We start from the raw sequence: 25,260 nt of genomic DNA on the forward strand, positions 1-25,260 counted from the left end.
ACAAACATATATCATGCATACTTCATACACATGCACACAAAAAAAGACGTTCATGCTTGACATAGAGAGGAATGTCAAACAAACAAAATCACACATGAAAATCGTTTGGGAAACATATTTTAACAAAAAAGATTAAGATATGGCATCCATACTGCCACTCCCTTTTCCTGTGTCCAAGGCAGGCGTAATTAATTAATCTCAGCACTTTCTTATCGGCTGTATTATCACATCTGAATCCCTCTCACCATCTATTCCAGGAAGCCACACCAACAGATCAGAACCATGAAACCCAGTGAAATGTTTATCCCTTGGCATCATGAGCTCAAAGTGATAATGCCATTATGGAGATCCTAGCAGGCCCAGACAAAGCTAGGTCCCCAGAGCGTAATCCTGGGGTCCTGGTTCAGCCCAGTTACCCAAGGACTCTGTATCAGCTATCAGCTCCCCCAGGCAGCCTCCGACTGTTATTAGTCCCCACCCTCCCAGGACTCCCATTCATTGTGGGCAAGGAAAGTGTCGGGGCAAAGCAGAGGGCATGCAGGGCATGGGCCAGACGGTCCGTGCTCTCTGTGGTCTGGGACAGGCACTCAGCTGGGCCGTTTGTTTTCAAGGGACTTTTGCCTCCCCCTATCCTGCTTGGCACCCCCAGTTCCTCTTTTGCCTATTTTAGTTCCCTGAGAAAATCTTAGTTCAGCTCCCACCATAGCCAGGTCAGCTCTGGGGTGCTGCTCCAGCTCCTACCCAGGAAACCCTTCTCCAGGAGGTAGCATGTTACTGGGACCCAGGTTAGTAGAGATAACTGGCCCTCAGAAGCCCTCAGCCTAGCTGCCTCCTCCAAGTCCTTCCTCCAGGGAGCAGATCCTGAAGGAGCCTGGGCTCTGGGCTGCTTCATGCAGGGGAAACATTGGCCAGGCAGAAGTACGGTAGCCCCAGGCCTGCTCTTTTGAGAAGTTGATCTGAGGCACGCTACAGTACTCCAGCAGGGCCAGCTTGATCCACAACAGTCACCAGCGGCCCTTTGGCTTGTCAAGAAGCCCTTCCCTCATCAGAAACCTTTCCTCCCTGGTCCCTCCCATCCCAGTCCCAGGGAGAGCTTTATGTGAACCTCCAGAGATAGGTAAAGAACACCCCCAACCCCGACCCTGCAGTTTCTGATGGATCGCCTAAGGATGAGTTAGTTCTTCAAAATATAGACTTCTCTCCCTAGGCGTCTGCTAGTACCAGGAATCCAGTATGGCTCGGGAGACTACAGGGCTCCTTCCTCTTCCTGGGAGCTCAGTTCCCTACTGTGTCTCATCATCACCCCCCATCTCTTGCCCCAAGGGCAGGACACCTCTATTCCCCACCCCCAAGACCCTGCCCCTCCACAGCAGCAGCAAGGTGGCAGGGCCCCGGTTCATGGATGTAGCCAGAGCCTGGACCACACAAACACTGCATCAAAAACAGGAAACCATGAAGCTGAACTTGCAGGGTCCAGAAGAGACTAGGGCCCTATAGAAGGAAGCTGGGCAGGAAATAAGTGGCTGTTCTGGTGGGAGGTGGGGGGGCTCCTCCCCTTTCCACAGAGCAGCAGCCAGGCAGGGGTCTGACAGTCAAATTCTTAGAAGTCATCTGAGTGGCAAGGTCTGAAGCTCAGGGCCGGCTGCAGGGGCAGGCCAGCCTCCCCCAGGGCATCGGCTACACGCATCCCATAGCTAGTCCGTGGGTTTTTCCCCCTTTGACAGAGGCCCCAAAGCCCTGCCACAAAACACCTGGCGCTTCCCCCACGCCAGCACAGTGCCCCCAAAGCCAAAAGAGCAACACACTCTATCTGTAGTAACTGTATAGTCTATGGCAACAGATGGAGTAGAAGAGGAGGCCCCGGGGACAAAGCAGGAGTCATGGTTTGGGGTCCTGACTACCCCAACACTCTTGTGATGGTACAGAGCCGCCAGGAACTCAAAGCCCCAGACAGAGCTGGCAGCCCACAGGGACCTGTGCTCTTGGACCTTACCGGACCACTGAGTTCCCAGCAGGTAGCCTACTGCTGGGTCCCAGGCTGGAGCTGTTCTCTCTACTCCCTACCCATCTGTCCCCCGGCAATGAGTGTGTTTCCTCCTGCCCGCAGGCCCTGGGTATGAGCTTTCCTGCCCAGGCCTAGTTCATCCCAGCCAGTGGAAGCTGCAGAAAGACAAATGCCCGCCTGGCGCTACTGCTCCTCCGGTGCTGGGGCTACCGTCCCAACTGGAGACTGAAGGGTGATTTGCCCAGCCTCACCCCTCCTCACTCTCAGTCATCAGCTGTGCAATTTCCACCTCAAGGGCACTGTCCTTTCTCTTCATGTTTTCAAGTCCTTCATGAAGGACTCTCCTTGTGTGCCCAGGTCATGCCAGACGCTGGAGATGGGAGCCAAGAGTGGCATCGGACCAGGGATAAGCTCTTTTATGTGCCTGCAGGTCACCCTGAAGATCGGAGGTCAGAACGGGAAGGATCCCCAGGCCCTAGCTGCCCCCCCTCCATGCACCAGGCCCTTAAAGCTAACACCTCCAATTCACTCACAGCTGTTTACAGCTGTTGCCACATACTGTTTTTAATAGCATCCCTTTCACACTTAGAAGTGCCCCCCCCCCCGTATAGATAAGACATCATGGAGGTCACCTTTGTCATTGTCCCCACACTGAACAGTGGGAGTGGTGGATGATGAGGACAAGAAGGAGGCCAGGCCCCACTCACCTTTCCCATCATGCCCTTACCACCCCCTATGTACAATGGTCTGGCTTCACGTTGCTCAAGACACTAATGAGCTCAAAGTGGCTCCTGGATGCAACAGGGACTTCCTGTTTCAGAGCCTCTGGCCACTGAACTCTGTGGACCACCATACAGGCAATGAGAGCCCAGAGTCAGACCCTCGGATTGCTGGTGGAGGCTGCTGAGGAAGGTCCCCTCTAGTGAGGCTTAGGCAGGCTAAGCTCCAGAGTCCGGGGGATAGAGCCAGGCCAATAGAGCATCCTCAGACAAAACAGCAGGCCAGCCACACACCCACAGTGGGCAGGAGTCTCTTATATCTTGTGTCTCTTGCCTGGGAGGGTGGCAAGATGACCTACCCCATCCCATCTAGGCTGCTGGTTTCCATGAAGAAAGGCTGCTGCCACATTCTGGACATTCTGTGACTTCTTAGGTCATTTGGCATCTGGGGCTGGTGATGTGAAGTCAAGTCTCTGGGAAGAATTCAGCATCCCAAGATCTTGAGAACAGCAATGAGCAATCCAGCATCTTCTCCCTGAGCCCCCTCCCCCCCCCTCCCCCATAGCATCCAGAAATGGTAGGGGAGGGTCTGTGCATCTTGTAAAGCAGAGTCTAGGCTCAGAGCAGGAGAGAGGAGGCTGGGTCAATGCCTAAAGGTCTGTTTAAAGGGCCAGCATAGATCAAATGCACCTGCCCCTAATCCAGGTTCCACTGTCCATGGTCCCCCAGCTGGTTTAGATGACTTCAGAGTTAGGGGAGTCAGGGACTGGATCTGTAAAAGAAAGGATAAAGAAGTGAATGGGGGGGAGGGGTGCCTGTGTCCCCTTGTTCAACTCTGCACCATGAAGACTCCCCAGGAGTCGGGGAGGGGGGGGGCTGCAGAGCCTGCAGTCCTAATGTTTATTAGTCACAGTACTGTAAAGTCTGACGACACTCACCTAGGGATGGGAAGAAGACATCCCCGGGACCTGGAGGAGACAGAGGTGTGCTGGGGGCAGAGAGCAGATGCCGCCCGGACTCCGAAGGTTGCCGCTGGGCCACATAGGACAGTGGGGGCCTGCTCTTTGCCTCAGGCATCCCCTGGAAGGGTGGAGCGCTCTCAAAGCCTGGGTTTTCGATACCTTGGGTGTTGCCGCTAGAGAAGGAGAATTCGGGGTGATCAGTGCCACTCAGAGCATTTCTATCTGTCCTGCCTCCCCTTTCTTTTCTTCTCCTCCCAGCTGGGACAAGGGCAGCTTGTGAAAGCCTTCCAACCCAGAGGTTCTACCGGAGTGGGATCACTGGTAGAACTTCCTTTGACATATCTGAGACACTACCTCCTTCAAACACATTGTAGGACAGGGACCAAGCTTCCGGAGGTGACTAATTTCTGAGCCCACCCAAGCCAGCCCATGCCCAAGCACAGTTAGCACTGTCCTGCCTGCCCATCTCTGACCCCCGCTGCCCTGCCCAGAGCAGCCATTGGCTTGTTCATGCCTGCTCAGCCTGACAGCTTTCTCTTGGAATGCCTGGCGCAGCTGAGCCATCCACCATGCATTGGGCTGGGCCTGGGTCAGGAGCCCCCCCCTTAGCATGTTGTAATGTCTGCCCCAGCCAGCTACTTCTACCCCTGCCCATCCTAAGCTAGGGTGACCACTAAGACCCAAAGGTGCCCAGTGAAGCACTTCTGAGCAGAATCAGAGCCTAGCAGGGGTGAACGTGGCACACAGAGCTGCCCACCAGCCCAGATGTGCCAGATGCAGCTGCGACGAGCTGTGTCCTGCTGGGCAGGGGCCCCACATCACACAGAAACACCCATTCCCTGATACCTGCTTTCTCAAAGTCACGGTGGGCCTTACCTGTCCATCCTCACCAATTCCTGGGCACCTATAGGTAGACAGAAAAGCTGGTCACAGGAAGGAAGCCTTTGGCAGGCCCCGTCCCCTGCACCGGGAGCGTGCCCGGGAGCCCACACTGTTCCCTGAAGAGGTCCAAGTTCCATGTGCCTGTCCAGCGGGTAGACTCAAAGCAGAGCCACCTTTGTGTACCAGTGAAATACGTCTGTATTTTCCACATGCGGGATGACGTCTGCCCCAGGCTTACCCTTTCCCCGGAGCCTGACAATGTCGAAACTTGAGAATCTAAGTTTCAACCAAAGGCCAGGCCCCTGCGTGTGCCGACAACTGCTTTTCTCTCTGGTCTAGTCACAGCTTGAGGGGTGGAGGGTTCAAGGTCAGCTTCTAGGATTAGAAGGTCCGTTCTCCCCTCACTCTCCCCATCACTCCCCAGCCTTGTTACCATTTTCTCCCCCCCCCACAAGCCACTACCACCTCACCCCATCCTTGGGGTCCCCCTAAAACTGGCCGTCATCCAGATGCAAGGACACCAACTTCCCTCTTTCGGGCAGCTCCCCACACCCTCCCACAGATCCTTCTTATAGGAGGAGGTTTACATGGAGAAACGAGCTAGGGGGAGTGGCTTCTGCAAGTCAAACACAGGGAAGTGGCACGAAGTTCCTGAAATCGAGGTCACTTCTGCTGACAGAGTGACTCTGTGTCAGGCTGCGTGGGCCAAGCTCCTCCGTGACACCTTGCTCTGGGGTGAAGACGGTGACCTCCACTTTGGAGCTGGGGATGCTGGACTGCCTGTTCTTTTCTTTTCTTCCGGGCACGCTCAACCCCAGGCAACCCAGCCCCCAGCCCAGGACTCAGGAGGTTTCTGCCCAGAGTGTGCTGTGCACCATGAGCTAAGCTGCCGCTGGCCGCTGCAGCCGGGAGTGCTAAGACTTGCTGGTTGTTTTTGGTTCCCAACACCCCACAGCAGCTACTCTGGGGTCTGTGTGGATCAGTGACTCCCCAAGGGCCACTACCCATCCTTGGGTGCTTTGTTTTTCTAAGCGTTGATGCTTCTGATGTGCGTTTCTGTTGCTAAGTCTGAAATCACAGGATGGATTTGAGGACTTTCATTCAGAGGCAGAGAAGAGACTGGGAAGTATTTACCTTAGAAGATAATTTTGTTTGTTTGTTTTTGAGACAGGGTCTTGCTATGTCATTCTGATGCCCTGAAACTCACTATGTAGACCAGGTTGACCTCAAAGTTACAGAGCTCTGCCTGCCTCTGCCTCCGGAGGGCTAGGATTAAAGGCATGAGCTAGAAGATAAATTCTTGTCCCCTTTCCTGTTACTGTACATGGGACATCCTTACTCTGGGACAGTGGCATGCTCCAGGACAAGGCTATTCTCCACAGGCACTCAACATGGCATGAAGTGTAGCCCATTCCAGCCCATTGTCACCACAGGGCTCTTCTCTTAAGTCCAGGTCACATACTCTCCTGGGGCAGATGGGAAGTTTGGAGCCAGTGTGTAGACTGAAGGTGTATGGAATAAGCGAACTCGGGCCTGGGTCTTCAGAACCCCACATGAATGGCATTCTGGCCTGGTAACACACACACACACACACACACACACACACACACACACACACACACACACCCCTCAGTTTTCTTTCCTCCAATCATCTCTATCCCACTAGGTCCCCATGAGTGGAATAAGAACCCTGTGGATGCCCTGCAAGAAAGGCCAGGCCCAATAAAGGCTGAGTGAAGTCCCCTGTACACTTGTGACTGCTACCCCAGAAGGGTCTGCTTTCCAGCTCCTGTTTCCTAATCTGACCACGTGACCAGGCAGTGCCGTGGTCTAGGCAAAGGAGAGAGAAGACAGAAGGCACCTGGGAATCCGTCTAGAACCGAGCCTAGCTGGGCTATCTCCCTCCCTGTCCCCTCAGCCATTTCTCCCCCTGAAGAGCCCCGGGTTCCTCCTTCACTCTAACCTGTCACGTGCTCCATGCTGTCACTTTAGGGATGCCCACGGGCAGCCTGTAGTAGGGTTATAACTGGAAGAAACAGTCTGAGAGGAAGGGCGAGGCAGCCACAGCCCGCAGAGGCCCACTGTGGGCCTCCAGGAAAGAGGGTAGGGGGACGGCAGGCTGACTGAGAGGTGAAGGGGAGGGCAGAGGAAATCTGGTGTGACCTGGTGACAATAGTCTCCCCTCAATTACCTTCTGCAGCTAGGCAGAGGGAAGAGGCCTGGGAGGAACTGCGAGAGCAGGACGCTCCCTACCCCCTGGGCTCCCACCCCTCAGAGAATGCAGGTCAAACAAGGCTCATAGGAGAGACTCGGAGGGCAGACGGGGCATCGTCACCCAGAAAAGGGATGTGATCAGCGTTTGTGGCCACGAGCCTGAAGCCTGGCTCCACAGTTTATTTGCAGTGTGGCAAGTCAGGGAACCGTCCTCAGCCTCGGTTTGTCCATCTGTAAATGGGGACAGCAATGTCCCCTATTTGGGTTGTTGTGGTGACTAGGTGAGGCACAGATGTGACAAAACTTGGCACAGTGCCTGGCAGGGTGGCCTGGGGCCACCTCAGCTCTGCATTTACAGTGTCTTAACCTGACATTCAGTTAGTTAACCCGCAGAGCCTGAGCTTTTGTCTGTGAAAAGCAAGGGACAGCCGAAGCCCCAGCTTTTCTGACATCCCCAAACTCGTGTCTGCCCCAGCAACGGCTGCTCAGTACAAAACAAACCCACCCACGGGCCCACTCTAAGAGATCTCTGAATAGCAGCATCCTTATAAACCAGTTTGAGCTAGCCCCGCCATTCTGTGTAGTTACCTACTCATTCGTAGGGAGTGCCAAGCCAACCCTGCCTGGGCACTGAAGCAGCTGGCAGACATCAGGCCCAGAGAAAGGCATACGTAGGTGCCCTTCTCTCTCAACTACAGAGTCAGCTCCTTGCGGGAGTACAGAAGAATGGGAAAGGACGGTACAGCCATCATGCCCCATGCCGTCACTGGCCTCCCAGCCAGGAAACCCCCTCATAGTCCCGGCGAAAGTTACTTACGGCGGTGAGAGGCCACCTGCCTCTGCTTATAGACCAGCAGCAGGATAAGTGGGAGGCAGAGGATTCCCACGATGCAGGCACCCGTGGCCAGGGCCGCAGCCGTGATACCTAGAAGGACAAAAGCAGCTGACATGAGAGTCCCCTTCCCACCACTTCTCCTGAAGGGAAACTGAGGCACAGAATGACCACAGAGGTGCTCAGATTCTGTCAGGTTGGAGAAGGGAGCAGGAATAGAATCTGCATAGCATTTGTGGAAAGGTTCCCACACTCTATGGGGACAAGCTTTGGAGGTATGCATGTGGGCCCGGCTGCCCCCCAAGGCTTAGGATGGCTTTGGGAAGCCAGCCTGACTGCAGTTCCCCTTACTCCAAGGTAGCACCCATTGCAGAGAAAGCTTAGTCACTATCTGGAGCCAGGCTCTTCCTGGGAAGGTGATGAGACACTGGTAGAAGCAGTTGCCATAAAACCACCCCATGGCATGTGCCAGAGCAGACAGGATGAGAAGCCCAGGCATCAGGGCCCCATATCCAGACCTAGTGACCAGAAGAGGCCAGGGAGGTCTAATGAGCTCCTTTCAGAGACAGCCATATGTCCCCCACCCCATGGGACACAGGGAAATGAGGACTGTGGCCCATGACAGAGGTAGCAGTAAAGAACAGAGAAGAGACCCCCCTCCGGCCTCCAAGGGAGAGAGAGCTAGACCACCCTGGACCTCAGGTTGTCCACTGAAAGGCCTTTCACACCACATGCCAGGGCTCAAGGTCAAAAGGAACCCAAGTGATAAAAACAAATTAGAACCGTGGTGCCGCACAGCCGTGAGGATGTGATTTCTTACATGCCACTGACATTTGCTTTTAAAGATGGATGTTTTACATTTGCTTTTAAAGATGGATGTTTTACTACAGTGAAAACAAAACACTCCAGCCTCACCAGGCGTGGTGGCGCACGCCTTTAATCCCAGCACTCATGAGGCAGAGGCAGGTGGATTTCCATGAGTTCAAGGACAGCCTGGTCTACAGAGTGAGTTCTAGCACAGCCAGGACAACATAGAGAGACCCTGTCTCAAAAAGAAAAAACAAACCCTAGTCCATCCTTTGAGGGAATCCTTGATCTTTCTAGGCTGAGGGCCCTGGAAGCTTGGCCTCTTGATCACGTGTGTGTGTGTGTGTGTGTGTGTGTGTGTGTGTGTGTGTGTGTGTGTGTGTCGGTAAAGTGTTTGCCGTGCAAACATGAGCGCCTGAGAGTTGACTCTCCAGAACCCTTTTAAAAAGCCCGGTGTGGCCACATGTAACTGTAAACCGAGGTGATGGGGAGGCGGAGAAGGGAGAGAGTCCGTGGGAATCACTGGCCAGCCAGTTTCGCCTAGCTATAAACTATAGATTCAGTGAGAGAATCTGCCTCAAAAACTTAAGTAGAGAGCAATTAAGGAAGACACCCAGTGTCTGCCTCTGGTTCTGCACGTACACATACATACATACGTGCACACACAGGAATGTAAACACATATGAAAATTCAAAAGTCTCTTCCTTCCCCTCAACCTGGGCCCCCTCTCCACAGTCCTCATCTATCTAGAGCTGGTCTTACCTTATGGGATCACGTAAGAATATTCTCCTGACCCCCAAGCACAGTTTGGACATCTGTCTGTCTACACAGAGACCCACTTCTTTCTTCCCAGGGCTCTATTATCCACAGCTTGCCCCAAATCGATGGGAGACAGCCCTGTTTGGTGGGGACATCACTGTTAAATTCCATTTTCGACAATCCTCATTCTGCAACAGGGAATCCTCAGGCTCAGATTCCGGCTCACCCGGGCAGTACATCTGGACCTAGGCACTTAGCATCAAAGTGCTGAGCCAGGGAGCATCGTGTGCGTGTTTCCTCCTAGGCTGTTGCAAAATTGTCTCGGAAGGGGCCGTGCCACTGCGTGAGCCCCGTATCATAAAGGGGTTGGTTTATTTCAGTCCATCTGCTGACTCCAGGAGTTTAGCTGGGAACAGACAAGCCCTTGGAACCACAACCAGGGTAAGCCCATTTCCTTCCCAATTTGAGCCTTTCTCTCTGCCAAAACATGGCTAGGATCTCTTGTCACAAGATCAGGTTCACCTCCAGAGAGCTCTAGGAGCCGGATGTGCCTCGGTCTATTCGCTGCCTCCGCACTTTATTTGGGAACAAAGGCCATTTTTATCCCACTGTACGGCTAAGCGACGTGGAAGCATAAATGGGCTCGCAGTGAGGTGTATGGAACTGAGCAGACCGTTGGCAGGCACTTTAGAAGTACCCATTGGTAGGGAACCGGTACCAATTGCTCGGCAGATTGCAAAGGAAGTTCCAATCCATAGGAAAGCAGCTTCCCTGCCGGTTTTAATGTGGCTGCATTTGAACACGTGGAATATTGAAAGTAAAAACGTTCTATAATTCATACCATTCAGTGTGGCTAAACCCCATCCAAGGACCTTAACGGTGGGGCAATCTGAGAAACTGGCTGCAAAAGCACTTTCCTCTCGTCCCATGGTTACTAAGCAACTCGTGGTGCAGTTAGCCAGGTGCTCACAACCTGCCTTGGAGATTTGGCCGGGACCGCCCTGCCTGACCCTCTTGTCTGCAAGTGGCAATCCTGCCCTCTACGGTCGCTGCGGTTTCACTTCCAGAGTCTGTTTCCTTATACACTGGGCTTGTTTGTTCAGGCTCCTGTAGGGGCAGGCTCTGGAGGAATGTATGTGGGCCTGGCTGTCCTCAGAGACTCAGGACACCTTTGCAGAGCCGGCCCGATTGCAGTTCCCCTTACTCCAAGGTGGCACCCATTGCAGAGAAAGCTTAGCCATCACCTGGAGCCAGGCTCTTCCTGGGAAGGTGAGGCACTGGTGAAAGTAGTTGCCAAAACCACCCTAAGGCATGTGCCAAACCCTTTCAGAGCAGGCAGGATGGGAAGGCCCAGCTTGCTTAGTCTACGTCCAGGGTCTGCCAGGTACCCTGCGGGGGTGTGCAAAGGAGACTGAGGAAGGCACCTGGCATATCCTCCTGCATAAGGGATGGGAAGGATACAGAGACGGGTCTGCCCAGTCCTGTCCTGATCTCAGGGGAAACCCATGGCCCCTCGGCAATGCAAGGCAATGCCAGCCCACACCTCTGGCAGGTTCCTTCCCCTCCCTGACACTTCCTCTTACCTAAAACCCACTTGGCCTTGGTCCTGATTTAATCTAAGCTACTCTCCTGTAGGGTAACATTTAGCCACTCTGCCTGGAATTAGAAAAAGAAAAAAACACAAAGACCTGGGCTAGAAGCATCATTAACAGACCCAGTGAGTGCTACGGTTGAGCACTTGTGCATGAAAGAGAGTTGAGGTTGGGACCTTCCAGAGTTAATGAACAGTAGAGAATGGCGCTCAGCAGCCGGCCCTGGGGCCTGTTTAGTAACGGCATGGGTGGCCAGGCAAATGCCCTAGAAACGTGTTAAGACACCCATTTGTGTTTACCATCAGCTCCCAACCTGCCTTAGCCCAGGGATGGACGCGTTGCCTTGGGATGTGAGGCCTCGTGCATCAAGCGGAACCCACACCTCCATGGTGATGGAAGTTCCCTTGCAGACTGGTGGCTGAGTGCGCACCACAGTCTTCACCCATCTCTACTGTTTTATTCTCCAGCTCCCGGGGCCTGAGACACAAGTGGTTCCCATCCCTGATGTAGCCCCTTAGATAACGTGCTTCCCTGCAAAAGGGACCCAGGTATCCCCATTCCTCAACAGAGAAATGACGCAGAAAGCCAGATTGTCCACACACACACTCCCCAAAGTATACCCAGGAGCCAACTCGGGCTTAGTGGCTAGTGTCGGGAGACTGCCGGAACCAGGAATGTGGAAGGGGACATCCGAGGTCATCAGGGTCGGTCCCAGCCCTCAACAGCCACAATGGGATCAAGCATGTTCTTTTGGCCCCCAACAAGCCAGTTCACTGGACACCAACTCAAGGAAGCAGGAGCCAGAGAGTGATGTCACAGCTCCAAGAATTGGCCAGGGTTTAAAACAGCCAAACCCAAGGGCGGAGATGCAAGGAAAAGAAAGACTAACCACCCTGGAGGCCAAGTTCAAGCTTCTACCTCACCCTTGGATATTTCTTCTCTAGAGTCCCGGGAGTAGAAAAGTCCCCAACCTCCTTGGCCTGTCCACTTCACACTTCCCCAGCACTTCCCCTCCCACTGTCTTGTGTCTCTGTCCCCAAGACTGAAAGCAAAGATAGGCCTTGTTATCACAAAGCCCTGTTGAAGCCGGGTGTAGGGGTTCACACCTGAAATCCCAGAACTTCGTAGGCAGAGGCAGGAGGACTGCTGCAAATTTGAGGCCAGCCTAATTCCACATAGCAAGTTCCAGGTCAGCCCCGACCTGCCCCGAACCCCATTTTCCCCACTCACGACATGCCAGCAGTAGCAGAAGTAGCAGTTTTGCAAAGACAGATTCTTGAGGAAGGAACAGGGCCAGGGTGATTGCTCAGAGTGAAGGAGCCATGGGGAAGTGAATGTCGCCCATGCCCCACCGCTGCGTCCCTCAAGCACATACATATGGCGCACACAGCGTGAGCTGCTGCTTCATGGGAAGGAAGAGGATGCTCAGAGGGGAAGTGAGGACGCATCGTGGCTTGGTGCTGAGGAGACCCTGGAGCTCAGCGGTGTGTGGCAGAAGGGCTTGACCCAAAGGCCTCATTGCCACACTAGTGTGGCTGTCATTCAATTTTGTACACGGCGAGCTTGTTGGTGGGTTTGAAAAATATGAGTAATTTGACTAGAAAGTTGCTTTGGTCTTTGGGGCTTTACACAAGGCTGTAGTTCGGCTGGCCCAAACCCTCATGCATGTGGCCAGGGTCACAGTTTTCCCTTCTGTCCTTCCAGAGTCTGAGCAAGAGCTGGCTCATGCTAGGTGCCTGGCAAACCTATAAACCACAGCCCTCTCTTTGTGGACGTGTGGGGCACCCTAAGACATGTGCCCTTGCCTACTATTTATGCCACAGGGCATTCTCAAATAAACCTCTCTGTGTCCAGCCTCCCTGAGAGCGGAGCCCTCCAATCATCCATAAGGCCCCTCTCCGGGCTAGCACCAGGGCTGACAGCCACCCTGCAGCCTGCATGCCCAGTCTCCTTCACAGGCACGGGAGATGGGGCCGTGAACAGAGCTGGACAGGCTACAGTCAAGTCCCTGCTGTGCCAACGGGCGGTGTGAATAGCTGTGAGAACGGTGATACGTGCTTCACAGAGAGAGCCGCGGCAGGAGTGGGGGGGGGGGCTTCTGGGGCCACAGCCAAGAGGCGGAAGGGGAACAGAAGCCACAGAGAGAGAGAGTGGGGGTCTGCAGGTGTATGGTACTGGGGTGAGAGTCCAGAACAGGATCTGGGCCCAAGGTAAATACAGAAACGGGGTGCACAGAAGATATGGGGGTGGCCGTCCTTACTGTCGCTCTCCTGCTCGTTAGACGGGTACGCGGTGCAGTTAGGTGGCGAATCTTTGCCTGTGGGAACAAAGAGAGGGCTGTTAGGCGAGTGTGAGGCTCATGAGGTCCCGGAGGTTGGTCCAGGTTAGTGACTCCTCTCCTGTCACAGGAATGCACGCTAATGCCTGCCTGGCAGTACTGGCCCAGTGGAGTCTGTACACACACATGCAAGTGTGAGCCCATGCACACAACACACACACACAGATTTCTTACCCTGCATGTTCTCATGCCACCTCCTAGGGCAAATGGGTACCTGCTGGCACCTACATCTTGATCCAGTCAAGTCTTGCATTCTCAACTGGGCAGACAGATGGATGTATACACACTCACCTCACAGCCATTTAGCCATGATCAACTCAGACTCAGTACACTATCACCCCCCCCCCACTGCTTCCATTTTCCCATGAGCAGTAACACTGCCAGTCATATATCCTCTTACATGAAAACGTGACTCTGTCACAAATAGAGACACTCGTGCGCACACAAGATAATCACATGTCTGCACCCCACACACAATGCAGCCACTCCTTACACAGCCACAGGCCCTTGAGTGCCATATCACTATCGTCTCATACATAGTCATGTGGCAGATACGCAGACCCCCTCATCCCCGACCCCCAGCCACGGCGGTCTGTACAGGATGCTCACCTGTCTGTACCTGCAGCTCCATGTACCCGAAGAGCCGGTGTTCTGGGTGGTGGTGCCTGATTTCTACCACATGACAGCAGTAGAGGCCGCTGTCCCGCAGGGTCACATTGCGCACGGTGATAGAGAAGTTACCGTGGTGGTCAGAAGCTAACTCCAGCCCATGCGCCTGGGCCTGGTCGTGGCTAGTGTTAGGCGCCTGGTGGCTTCCGTGGTGCGGATGAGCATGCTGGGATGTGAAGTTCCGTATGGGCCGACGCTCTTTGCACACTTGAACCTCACTTCTCGAGCTGAGGTACCACGTCTTGTAGAAGGTCACATCCTGGCCTTTGGCCACGGGGCCCAGGATCCTGCAGGTGAGGGTGACGTTCTGCCCCTCGGGACACACGTACAGGGAATATGGTGTAGCCACCTTGAAGGCTGCCACCGGACCTGCTTAGAGAGAGGAAAGCCCCGGTCACCTGCCTGAGTGAGTGCCACTCCTTGGCACCCTCAGGGTGAGTAGAAAGCTTGACTCATCTACTTCCCAGCTGCAGACCCTGGGCAAGTCAGCTGACCTCCTAACCGAATAAATACCTGCGTGGGCAGGGCCAATGCCAGGTGCCCTACCTCTGCTTCGGAGCCGTTGACCTAGCTGAGCAGACAAGCCTGTCATGACCCTGTGGGCAGAGGCAAACCAGTACCAGGTTTCCAGAGACTTGGGAGGGAAGAAATGGCCTTCCGGAGATGGGCGTGGCCCTTCTGGAAAAAGGGTGGGTCTTCTGACTTTAAATGAGACTTCACAAGTGAGTACGTCTACCCAGACAAGATGGTAGGAATGCAGGGAATACTCAAAGCAGCTAAGTGATAGGGTTGCATGACAGGTCCTCACCCATGCACCTGCTACCCAAACCTAGTTCTCTCCTTAAGCAGATAAAGAAATCCTCTGGTCCCTGTCTCAATCCCCATTCCTCTACTGCTTAACCCGATGGACCTAATGAAGGCGTGCTTTGTTCATTTTTTTCTTTTTTAAGACAGAGTCTCATGTATCCCAGGTTGGCCCCAAACATAGCTGAAGACGACCCTGAACTAATCTTCTTGTCTCTACCTCTCAAGTGCTGAGATTTTGAACATGTGTGATCAGTCCTGTTTAAAAGGCACAGAGTCTCACGTCCAGGGCTTTGTGCATGCTGGGGAAGCATGCTACCCTCCCGAGCCACATCCCCAGCCTGGGCCCAATCTAACTGCATGAGCCCGTTTCCTCCCCTGTAAAGAGAAAGACGTGCAGCAGCATGCGTTGAGAGAGGAGGGACGGTGGGGATGCAGAGGGCTCTAATGTGAGGGGTGCCCTGGTCAGCACGCCTTGGCGTGCCCTTGGTTTTCATTCACACTGCAGGGGCTGAAGGAGATCTGACAGACAAGGGAAGAGGGCTTTCGAATATACATAGAGTATGAATGGAGGGCTGGAGTCATGGCTCAGTCAGAAAAAAAAAAATGTTTGCCTAAAAATGTGAAGCCCTGAGTTTGGATCCCTAGAACCTGGGTAAGAATCTGGGCGTGTTAGGACAGGCCTGTAATTCCAGTGATGCTCAGAAGGGAGGTAGAAAGAGGTGGATGCCTAGAACTTGCTGGCCAGCTAGCCTAGACTTGGTGCAGCTCCAGAGCAATGAGAGACCCTGTCTGAAAAGCTAGGAGGGACACCTGCCACCAAGCTTAACGACCTAAATTCAAGCCACGTGGCAGAGGAGAAAACCGATTCCAGTTCCTGCAAGCTGTCCTTTGTCTCCATACACGTGCCTTGGAGTGGGGTGCATATACACACACGTGCACCCACACACAAAATAAATACATAAATGTTTTACAAGGTGAATAATGACACCTGAGGTTGTCCTCTGACCTCCAGACACACGTATACACGTGCACACGCGCGCGCGCATGCGCGCGCACACACACACACACACACACACACACACACACACACACACACACACACTGCTCCATCCAGAGGTACCACCTGGACCTCCTCCTCTGATGCCCCCTCCCTGCCCTCAGAGCCCAGGACCATTGGTACCAAGCTGGGAACCCCTAAAGCTCTGACAGCCTGGCCCAGTGCAAAAGGCAGCAGCCTGGTGTGGCTTTTGGAGTTGAACCAGGGCACACTGGAGTCCAGTGACACTGAGTCATTAGGCTGAGTCTCAGACTCACAGGAAGACAAAAATAAAAGACATCAAGAGAGAGAGTGGATGTTAAGGCCAGGACAGGAATCGTTCACATGAGTGTCCTAAAACTATTCTCTCTGCAATTCAAGAAACGCTTCCAAGGAGAGAGGCCAAAAGCCAATGGAATGAAGAGGTTAGCTTCAAACTCCTCACCACAAAAATATGAATGGCTAGTAAGAGCGGATGCTAGAGTACTGGAGGACTTGTGTGTGTGCATTAGAGTTTGACGGCTCCAGGGTCTGTGTTCCGTGTGACAGCCCGAGAGAGTAGGGTTGGATTCTTCCCGTTTCATGAGTGTGGAGACCAAGTCCACAGACTCAGGGTAAAGCAGCTTGCTTGCCTTCCACCCCACGGCAGGGGACCACTGGAGACTGACCTCAGCCCAGGCCTGTGTCCTGTTGCAAGGCTGGGAGCAAAGGCCCTCGAGCCTTCAGACCTTGCCTTTGACCCTTAAAGTAGGGTTTTGTTGTTGTTGTTGTTTGGAATTGCCAACATTTAAAAGGTGTGGATTTGTGCCTCTGGAGAGTTTGCTCGATGCTCAACAGCACTGGCTGCTCTTCCAGAGGACCTGGGTCGAATTCCCAGCACCCACATGGTAGCTCACAACTGCCTCTAATTCCAGTCCCAGGGGATCCAATGCCCTCATCTGGCCTCCTCAGACATGAGGCATGCACGTGGTGCACAGATAGATATGCAGACGAAACTTCCATACACATGAAAATTTTTTTCTTTTCTTTTTTTTTTTTTTTCCGAGACAGGGTTTCTCTGTGTAGCTTTGGTGCCTGTCCTGGATCTTGTTCTGTAGACCAGGCTGGCCTCGAACTCACAGAGATCTACCTGGCTCTGCCTCCCGAGTGCTGGGATTAAAGGCGTGCACCACCACCGCCGCCCGGCATAAAATAATTTTTTAAGTGGGGATTTGATAGGAAAATTTTAACTCCCAGTTTCTCTGAAACAGCAAACAGCTGTCTACGTGCCTCTGGTTTTATCCACACCAGCTTGGAGGTTCCCTCACAGCCCTGTATGGACTGCATGTGGCCACTAAGCCCTGGCTCTGCCAGATACCGGAGGGGCTTTCCCAGATCTGCAGAGGGAGCCAAATCCACAAAGAGTGGCCATACCTCTGCTCTACCCGTGCAGCCATGCAGCAGCTACCCCAGCCCTCTTTCTCCTCGATAGCTCGATAGCTCCAGCCTGAGAGTCACCGCAATCCTTGGAGCCAAACTCACTTCCATCAGCACTTGCCCCGTGCACAGCCCCTGGGGGCTATCAGGAGGGCAGGAAGAGCAGAGGCCAGAACTTCAGGCTTGCGGCGGGTGAGGGGCACGGGACAAATGGCAAGACACTTAGAAGCCAAAGGCATGGATGAGGTGGGACTCGTAGGTGGCATGAGGGTGCCCTAAGTGGGAGGGGTGGAGGCAGGGGGAGGTGTGCCAAGCTGAGAGCCATCAGAGCCCAAGCGATGGGGTTTCGAGCTCAGATCTGTACCGAAGTAGGGCTAAAAAAGATCCAGTCCCGTTTCATTTTCAAGGGGCCATAGAGAGAGCAGGGTTTGGTTCAGAGAGAGCAGGAGAAGGGGGCATGGTTCCATCCCACCTACCCACATTCATTTCTTTTTCCCAAAGTCACCAAAACCTCTTCCTGAGTTAGAGGGAAAAAGAAGCTGTCCTTGGATTGGGTTTGGGTTGGAGGGTGTTTGGATTTTAGGCTTAGGGGTCAGCTAAGAGTGGGCAGAAAAGACATGCTTTGTCCTGAACAGGAGGACCAGAAATGTCCTTCATGTCTGAAACTCAGAGCAGCTGGTCCCTGGGAGGAGTTACAGAAAACAGCACACAGGCATGCAGAAGGGCCTGGGCACATACCTGCATACACACACCCTTTGGGGCCACATGCAGCCCAGCTGGAATTATAATTACTTATTGGGAGGGTGTTGTTGCTCATTGTCCGATACAGATCCCTTAAGGGTTATTGTCAGAGGCCAGGAAAGTGGGTGGGGAGGAAGGCCCCTGACTCTAGGGTAGCCAAGTTCACATGGGACAGGAAAGTGTCCCAAGCCCTGGCCTGAGCATGTACCAGTGAAGAGCACTGCCCTTGGGAACAGGTTCCCTGATCCCACCTCACTCTACTTGCAACTGAGTAAGGCCACCCTATACCTGCAGGAGGGATTCTGTGAGCTAGGAAAATTCCAGATCTGGGGACTGCTGTAACTCTGTCCTAGACAGCAAGATTCCTGGGCCATGGAGCCTCCTAGGCTGGGCCTTTGCTATGTGAACCTATGCTACTGAACTTAAGAGAGTCCTGTGTCCTGAATCCCTTCAGTTCTGCTCTCGGGTCCACTTCTTTTTACTTTTATTGTGTTAAATTGTGGGTGCAGAATAGCATGACAGGTGTGTAGGGGTGTGTGTGTGTGTGTGTGTGTGTGTGTGTGTGTGTGTGTGCATGCGTGTGCATATATACACATGAATGCAGGTGCCCACAGAGGCCAGAGGTGTCAGATCCCCTGGAGCTGGAATTACAAACAGTTGTGCGCTGCCTGGTGTGGAGGATGCTGGGAACTAAACCCAGGTTCCCTGGAAAAGCAACAAGTGCTCTTAACCCCAAGCCATGTCTACAGGCCCCTCAGGTCCACTTCTTATATGTCAAGCACTTTATCCTAATGTAGGTATAATTCCATGTATTTTTGTTTTTAAATTATTATTATTATTATTATTATTATTATTTATACTTTTGTGGGGTTTCTTGTTCGGCTTTGGGTCTTAGGGGCTAGTTGGTAGGTTTTTGGTTTTTTGAGACAGCTTTTTTTTTTTTTTTTTTTGCTATACAACTCATGCTAGTCTAAAACTCACTGTAGCCCAGACTGGTCTTGAACTTGCGATCCTCCTGCTTCTGTCTCCTGAGCGCTGGGATTATAGGCAGATGCTCCATGCTATGCCTCATCTTCATTTTAAAGATAAAACTGACTAGAGAAATTGAGTGACTCGCTTGAGGCACCTGTGGCTGAGCTGCGACCCACACCTCGACCAGCACGCAGACAGGAAGAACTCTTTCCAACCACCCTCCCAGGGTGGGTGGAGCTAAATTTCATCTCTCAGCTCTTCGAAGAAAAAGAGTTGACCCCGAGCTGACCCCTACACTCAGAGCAACTGTTCCTTCTGCTCCCCAGACCCAAACCAAAACATTCTTTCATTCCACAAATATTTAGCAAGATCTTAGCATGAGTCAGGCTCAAGGCAGAGGCTATGAAGCCCAGAGCTCCCTCAGGGAACACTCTTTGCTGCCTCTTCTAGCTGGGGTGCCCAGCTACAGATAGGGCCCAGCCTCTGCGGAGAAAGTTGGAAAGGAACTCTTACTTGCCATCCTCGCCTGTCTTGTTTTTGAGACAGCGCTTCTTGCCACACATCAGGCTCTGTGGGCGTAACAGGGGATGGGTGTGTGTGGGTGTGGACATTGTGTTTTCCATGACAGGCGCTAGCTTTACCCACAGTCACCAAGGCAACACCCTAGAGGTTTTGGAGGTGGGTCCTGAGCTTGATTGGTCAGGCCAGGAAGGCCCCACCCAGACGGCTGAGGTCTGTCCAGCTGCTGGCTTGCTAAGTAAACAATTATTTGACTGTCTGCAGTTGCTAGCGTCACACTTGATGAGAGAGAAGCGCTGGGGGGTGGGGAGGGGGTGTCCTCTGGCCTCCCAGGCATGGGAACTGGTCCCAGCTCAGAGGCCCCATTTCCCAGGATGCTCTCCAGGTGCTTAGAGGGAAAGGCGGGGCCTTATCTTTATCAGATGTATGGTACAGAGGGAGATAGAGGCAGGGTCCAATCAAAACCCAGAGGAAGTGCCCCAGGGTGAAAGCTGCAGGCTGAAGCCAGCAAGTCTGTGCAGAGGGTTCTCTGGCTAGTGAGGACAAAGGGCATCTCAGATGTGTTTATTGATCCCTGCCCCAGCAGGAAGTGTCCATTCACAGGGACCAAGGAGGCTGGGAAGGGGAAGCAAGGCTCTATGGGAGGAAGCCACACTTCCAGCACCTTGGGGAAACAGCCTGCATCCAGGGATAGGGGCCCTAGTCACTGTGCCTCCTGGGGAGGGCCTGGGCAGTGGGCCAGGGAGGATTCCAACCCAGACTCAAGGCCTCCCTAAGGAGGACTCAACCCCATGGCCACTACTAAGATCTGATTCTATCCATGCAAGGAGCTCACTTGGTAGGATTGTTCCACGCAATGCAGACACGGACTTGTTTAATTAATTCCCAAGCCTGTGAAATAGGAGCTTGGGCTAGGAAGCCAAAACACAGGAGAAACCTGTCTACAGTCTCAGAGAATACGTTGTGGACACATTTCAAACCCAGGCCTCTGGGGAGCTGATGTGGTCTCTAGAAATCAGAGGTAACTAGAGGCTGGCTCCACCTCCTCCCCACAGATGGGCAGCTGACCTAGCCAATGAGGGCTTAGTTTGCCGGGCAGCATTAATAACTCAAGTAGTTTTACTTTTGATTTTACATTAAATAACACTGAATCATAACGAGAGACATTCGTTCCCATTTCAGTATTCTCTTAGCCCTGATTATATCAAAGAGAAAGTCACAGTTGATGTCACTCTATCTTCAAAATGTCCTTTTCCTTTTTTTTTTTTTTTTAATTTATTTCTACAAGAGACAGCAACAGGCTTTACATGCTGAGTCTGGCCCAGCCTAAGTTTCCAGCTAACGTTTAATTCCCTTATTTGGCTTGCCAGTGGTGCTCTTTTTTATATGTTCTATTTATGGCCGATGATAATAGCTTTCCACTTGTGACCCTGACTTGAAATTTCCTCTAAAATTTTTACTTTAAAGAAAAGTGTAGATTTAAAGGAAAAAAAAAAAAAAAAACAAGTAGGTAGATGTTCGGCAGATACTACAACCAGGTGACGAGCAAAGGAACCCGGAATGCACCGAGGGGAATCACCCTCCCCAGAGACTGGCGGCCAACTACAACTATACCACTCAAACTGTTCACTGCTCAGTTGGGGGAAGGGATGAGGGAGTAGCTGAGGCTGGACTGGACCCGGGGTCTCCTTGGAAGCTGAGACCCTATACAGAAAGGCCAACGGGAGGGCTGGGTTAGTAGCGGAACACAGCAAGTTCATTCCCGAAGGACTGATGGGGAACACAGCATCCGTTGCTTCACTCCGGGGATGCTCAGCAGTCAATAGGCGAAGGATGCAGATGGGATGTGAGAGAAAGCCCACAGGTAAGCACACACTAAGCCAGGCTGGCTCTTATGGCCTCATCTCTAGGGGACTTAGGAAGAGAACCGCCAGGTGCCCCTGTGGCCACTTCAGACTCTCGGTCTAGAAGTAGCTAGAACCGTCCTAACATCCTTCAGACATAAGGAGTCTGGGAAATGTACTCCCGGTGATATTTCCCATGGCTTCCTAGGTCCTGGGCACTCATTGGGGCTCTGTAGGCAGCAAAAGCTCAGATGGAAAGCCCCTGGTATGGAGTCCCCAGAAACCAGAAGATGGCACACTACCAACATCACAAGGACTGGGTCCCATGGGAAGTTTTACCCATCAGCTCCACACAGCTGTGTCTGAGGGAGGATGGATGGCTGCCCTGTATTAAAGATGGAGACTTGACCAAAGATGCTAAGGAGTTTGCCCAGCTTACAGAAGGCCAGCTGAGATTTGAACACAGGTCTAACTCCAAAACAGATAAGCTAGAGCTGGAGGAAGCCCTGGCATGTAGCTACACCCCAGACCCCTTACTTAAACATCAGGAAGGCCATGGCCCAGCCAGACCTTCCAAAGGGATCCCTAGATACCAGAAGTCAATGCTCATTTCTGGCAAGGCCAGACTGGCCCTGGGCAAGAGTTGCCTTTGAACCTAGGACCTCAAGTTCAAGGCTCAGTCAGTACCAACAGGACACATGGGCCCCGAGGACCCTCTGTTGCTCCTGCTTCGGCCTAAGATCCTGTATCCTGAACCTGCAGAGGTGACTCCTGTAGCTTCCCTTTGGTACCCCTTTCCTAGATTCACAGCAGGGAAGCGCTGCCCTGCAACCAGCCCAGCTCAGTACTCCTTAGAGTTTCTGGCCCCTGGGCATCCCATGGCATGGCCATCTCTAGTCTCAGGCTGCTGGGCGGGGCTTATGGATTTCCTAAGAGCTGACCACTACCGGGTCAGAGGCTTGCCCCACTGAGTTTACTCAATAGGGCCTTGCAGCCTTGTTTACCACGAAAGGGAAGGCAGCTGCCCGTCTCTCACACCAGTGCCCCCATGTGAACAGGGCTACTGGGTCAGACTGAGGACAGGCAAAGTAGTAGTAACTTCCTTAAACCTTAGGGATGCTTGTGGGGAAGAGGTTCTGCACCCCCTGGGGGTCTGCTGGCTCCTGGCTCCCAAACCATCTTTCCCCCTGTCTCCTCAGCCCATATCAGGCCAGGAAAGGAATGTGTTCCATGTGCCACCCCAAGTGCCTCCTAGTGACTCAAGTGACTGCTTGAAGTCCCCCAGACCCCTATTTCCCCCTGCCCCAGATGCCATTCTGCCCAAAGCACCTCAGCTGACTGGTGAGTGCTCTCAGCCCCCAGACCTCCTGACCACCATGGCTGCTCTAGGAAAGGAAAGGAAACCGTGAGTGATCACACCTATGTTACAGCCAGTGCCGAGGTCAGAGCAGCCCCAGGCTAAAGGACTCCTCTGTCCCCTTCCTGAAACCCACCCCAGCCCTAATCACCTCCCTGAGCGGAACCATGGGGAGGTAGCCTTCAGCTCGCCAAGTAGTTTGAGTAGCCAAAAGCCTTTGTGGCTGTGCCATCTCTGGGGCTTGGAGGCACAGTAGGGTGCGGATTCCCAGCTCCTCTCAGAGCCTCTTTGCTGTTGGGTGTTCCACAAGCTGTGTCCCCTCTACTCTGAATCTCTAGGACTCAGTTACCCCAATTGGAGTTGATGATTAGAGAGCACCCCATTCAGGTGAGGGGAGGGGAGGGACAAGAAAAGGGGGGTCACCTGAGGGAGGGATGAGAGCCTGTGGTTGATACAGTACTGGCCTTCCTGACTCCAGCTGTCCCCCTGGTCCTGCAAGTTGTACCTTTCAAGGAGCCTGTCCCCTGATCCTGCAAGTTGTACCCTTCAAGGAGCCTTGACCTTGGTGCTGGGACCACCCCCCACCTGTTCTCCCATCACCCCATCCCTGCCTCAGTCTCTCCCTTTGAGTGGTAGGGAGCATCCAGGCCAGGACTTCCGTTGTTCTGTCTACAGGGTGTGGGAGCCTTCTTCCTTATCAGAGGGTCAGGCCTGCCTCCAGTGTTGATAAGAAGTCCTTGGCCTCTCCTCCCTTTCCCTTGGTTAACCTTCTTCTTTCTTTCCTGATCAGCCCATTGGCTCCCTCTGCTGAGCCCACCACCTCCATCCTGACCCTTCCGACTCCCTCCGTGACCCACACTGTCGTCCCTGGACCCTCTCTCTCTCCAGCCTTGCAGGAGCTACTTGCGTCCTGGGTTTTCTGAGCAGGGAAGGATCGGACAGGCAGTCTCCAGGGGACACTCTTGTGCTTGGCCACCCATCAGAATACCCTCTTTTTCTTTGAGATCTTTTGCTCTGGGCAAGCAAGGACCAGGCTCTGGGGAACTACTGTGTCCCGGGACAAGTACAAATTGTGAGTCTGGATTTTGGAAGTGATACCTCCCTGTGTGGGGCTTCCGTGTCTGTACTGAGGAGTTAACCAAACCTCTGGCCTGGCCTGGGAGCTGGGCTCAGGGAGTGTCCCATATCTTCCCCAGTACTCCATACAGGCTGCTCAGCTACAATCTGGCTAAGTGGCAAGAACCCACTGATCACTCAAATGGGTCATCAGTACAGAGCAGGCAACTAAGCTGTCCAGATCCAGAAGTGTCCATCAAAACTCATCCAGGAATGTCAAAGGGGATGGGGTATGGGTCAGAGCACACACACATACCCAAGTCCTCTGAGACTCTGTTGCAGGAAGGCAGGGAGATGCCCCAGGTGTCAAAAGTCAACCAACAACCACTCAAGGACTGGGGTAACTTTTTTCATGTTCCTTTCCTGCTTTGCAGAAGCTCTTCATGGCCCCTGCCTGCTCTGGGCTCTCTGGGCAGAGAAGTGCCGAGGACAGTCCCCTAGAGACACCTTTGCCTGCTGTGTTGGCAGCTGTTAGCGCGTACAGATGTGCTCCACTAGAATGGAGCCCCACTGCACCCTGAAGGGCTGTCCCAGCAGCCTCAGAGCGGCGGTAGGGTGGAGGTCACCGCAAGCTGAGGGGATATTCAGGGCACTCCCATCCTGCCTGGGTCCCTCCACCCTACCGGGCTGTGCCCCCTGGCGCTCCTCCCCAGCGCCCCACCGCCTGCGGACCTTACCTCTGGATGCAGCCAGAAAAAGAGCGAGGAGCAGGGTCCCCCGGCGCGGGCCGCTGGCCTCAGGGACCGTGGGGACACCCATGTCGCCGTCGAGCCGAGCTAGAGCAGACACGGACCGCTGGGAGTGCGCGCAGAGCAAGCGGGGCTCCCGGAGCGCAGGGAGCCTGCTTGTACACACCGCCTCCCTGGAGTGCGCTGCTCGGAACCGCAGCGCAGCCGGCGACCTAGCCAGCTCCCCTCCCAGAAGCGCCCCCGAGGGGCGGCGGGCGGTACAGCGTCTCCAGCCACTTCCCTCTGTAAAGACCTTTCTCGGTGCTTTTCAGAAATGATGATGGCTGTGCATACTAAGGAGTGGATCTAAGTCTAACCCGGACTGACTTAGAGTTCTCATAGTCTGGAGGCAGGAACTTTGCTTCTGTGTGTTCCAGCACGCCCAGGGCTAAGCTCCCGCTGCCAGAGGAAGGAAGGAACGGGTGGGTGGGTGGGTGGGTATGTAGATGGATAAGTAAGTGAAATCTGATGTCCACAATGAGTGTAGCAAGTGAGGGGGAGCTTGATCCACTCTGCACTTGTGCGCACTGTAGCTGAGACTCCCTGGTACCCCCGTGCCTGCATGCAAACACTTGAAACAGGGACAAAGAATGGACACGTCCCAACCTCAGGACACACCGTCACATCTGTTGGTATGCCCCCATGGAATCCTCTCAGTCTCTATTCCCCAGGCCTTTGCCCACGGGTGCCCAGTTATCTATAGGCTCACTTCACTCTGTTTTGTTTTGTTTTGTTCATTTACATGTGGTTGTTTGTTTTTGCTTGGTTTGTATTGTTTTGTTTGGGTAGGGGTGTGTTTGTGGTCTTTAGTGTTTTAGCTCTTTAAGGCAGGGTGTTGCCGTGTAGCTCAGGCTGGCCTCAAGATTCTCCTACCTCAGCCTACTGCATGCTGGGATTGCAGGCGTGCACTGCCATGCCCACTGTGCAGGTTCACTCCTGTGCTGC

The 25,260-nt window shown here is 53.5% G+C and overlaps 2 protein-coding genes across 5 annotated transcripts in view; one reads left to right on the forward strand and one right to left on the reverse strand.

The window, feature by feature from the left end:
• Cdh23 (cadherin related 23) overlaps positions 1 to 25,260 on the forward strand; it is a 379,482-nt gene that overhangs the window by 313,802 nt on the left and 40,420 nt on the right. The window lies entirely within an intron of this gene.
• Vsir (V-set immunoregulatory receptor) lies at positions 102 to 24,617 on the reverse strand. 2 transcript variants are annotated; one of them, XM_052744908.1, is made up of 7 exons: positions 24,265 to 24,617; positions 13,720 to 14,151; positions 13,033 to 13,089; positions 7,600 to 7,707; positions 4,563 to 4,590; positions 3,663 to 3,859; positions 102 to 3,496 (listed from the first exon to the last, which is right to left on the reverse strand). In XM_052744908.1, the coding sequence occupies exons 1-7, from the start codon at positions 24,344 to 24,346 to the stop codon at positions 3,459 to 3,461; spliced, it is 942 nt and encodes a 313-aa protein (XP_052600868.1). In that variant the 5' UTR covers positions 24,347 to 24,617; the 3' UTR covers positions 102 to 3,458. The 2 variants fall into 2 exon arrangements, with proteins under 2 accessions (XP_052600868.1, XP_052600870.1); XM_052744910.1 differs by having other exon boundaries at positions 13,720 to 14,148; positions 24,265 to 24,612.

Source organism: Peromyscus californicus, unplaced genomic scaffold, assembly GCF_007827085.1.
Source record: "Peromyscus californicus insignis strain IS unplaced genomic scaffold, ASM782708v3 Scaffold_19__1_contigs__length_69161282, whole genome shotgun sequence".
NCBI lineage: Eukaryota > Metazoa > Chordata > Mammalia > Rodentia > Cricetidae > Peromyscus > Peromyscus californicus.

What these genes read in the sequence shown, in the direction of transcription:
- Vsir (XM_052744908.1), bottom strand. Translation starts at nt 24,346, where the DNA reads ATGGGTGTCCCCACGGTCCCTGAGGCCAGCGGCCCGCGCCGGGGGACC. An exon ending in TTTTCTGGCTGCATCCAGAG is followed by an intron (nt 14,152 to 24,264) that starts GTAAGGTCCGCA and finishes CCTCTCTCTAAG; the next exon opens with CAGGTCCGGTGGCAGCCTTC. An exon ending in GGAGCTGCAGGTACAGACAG is followed by an intron (nt 13,090 to 13,719) that starts GTGAGCATCCTG and finishes TTGTTCCCACAG; the next exon opens with GCAAAGATTCGCCACCTAAC.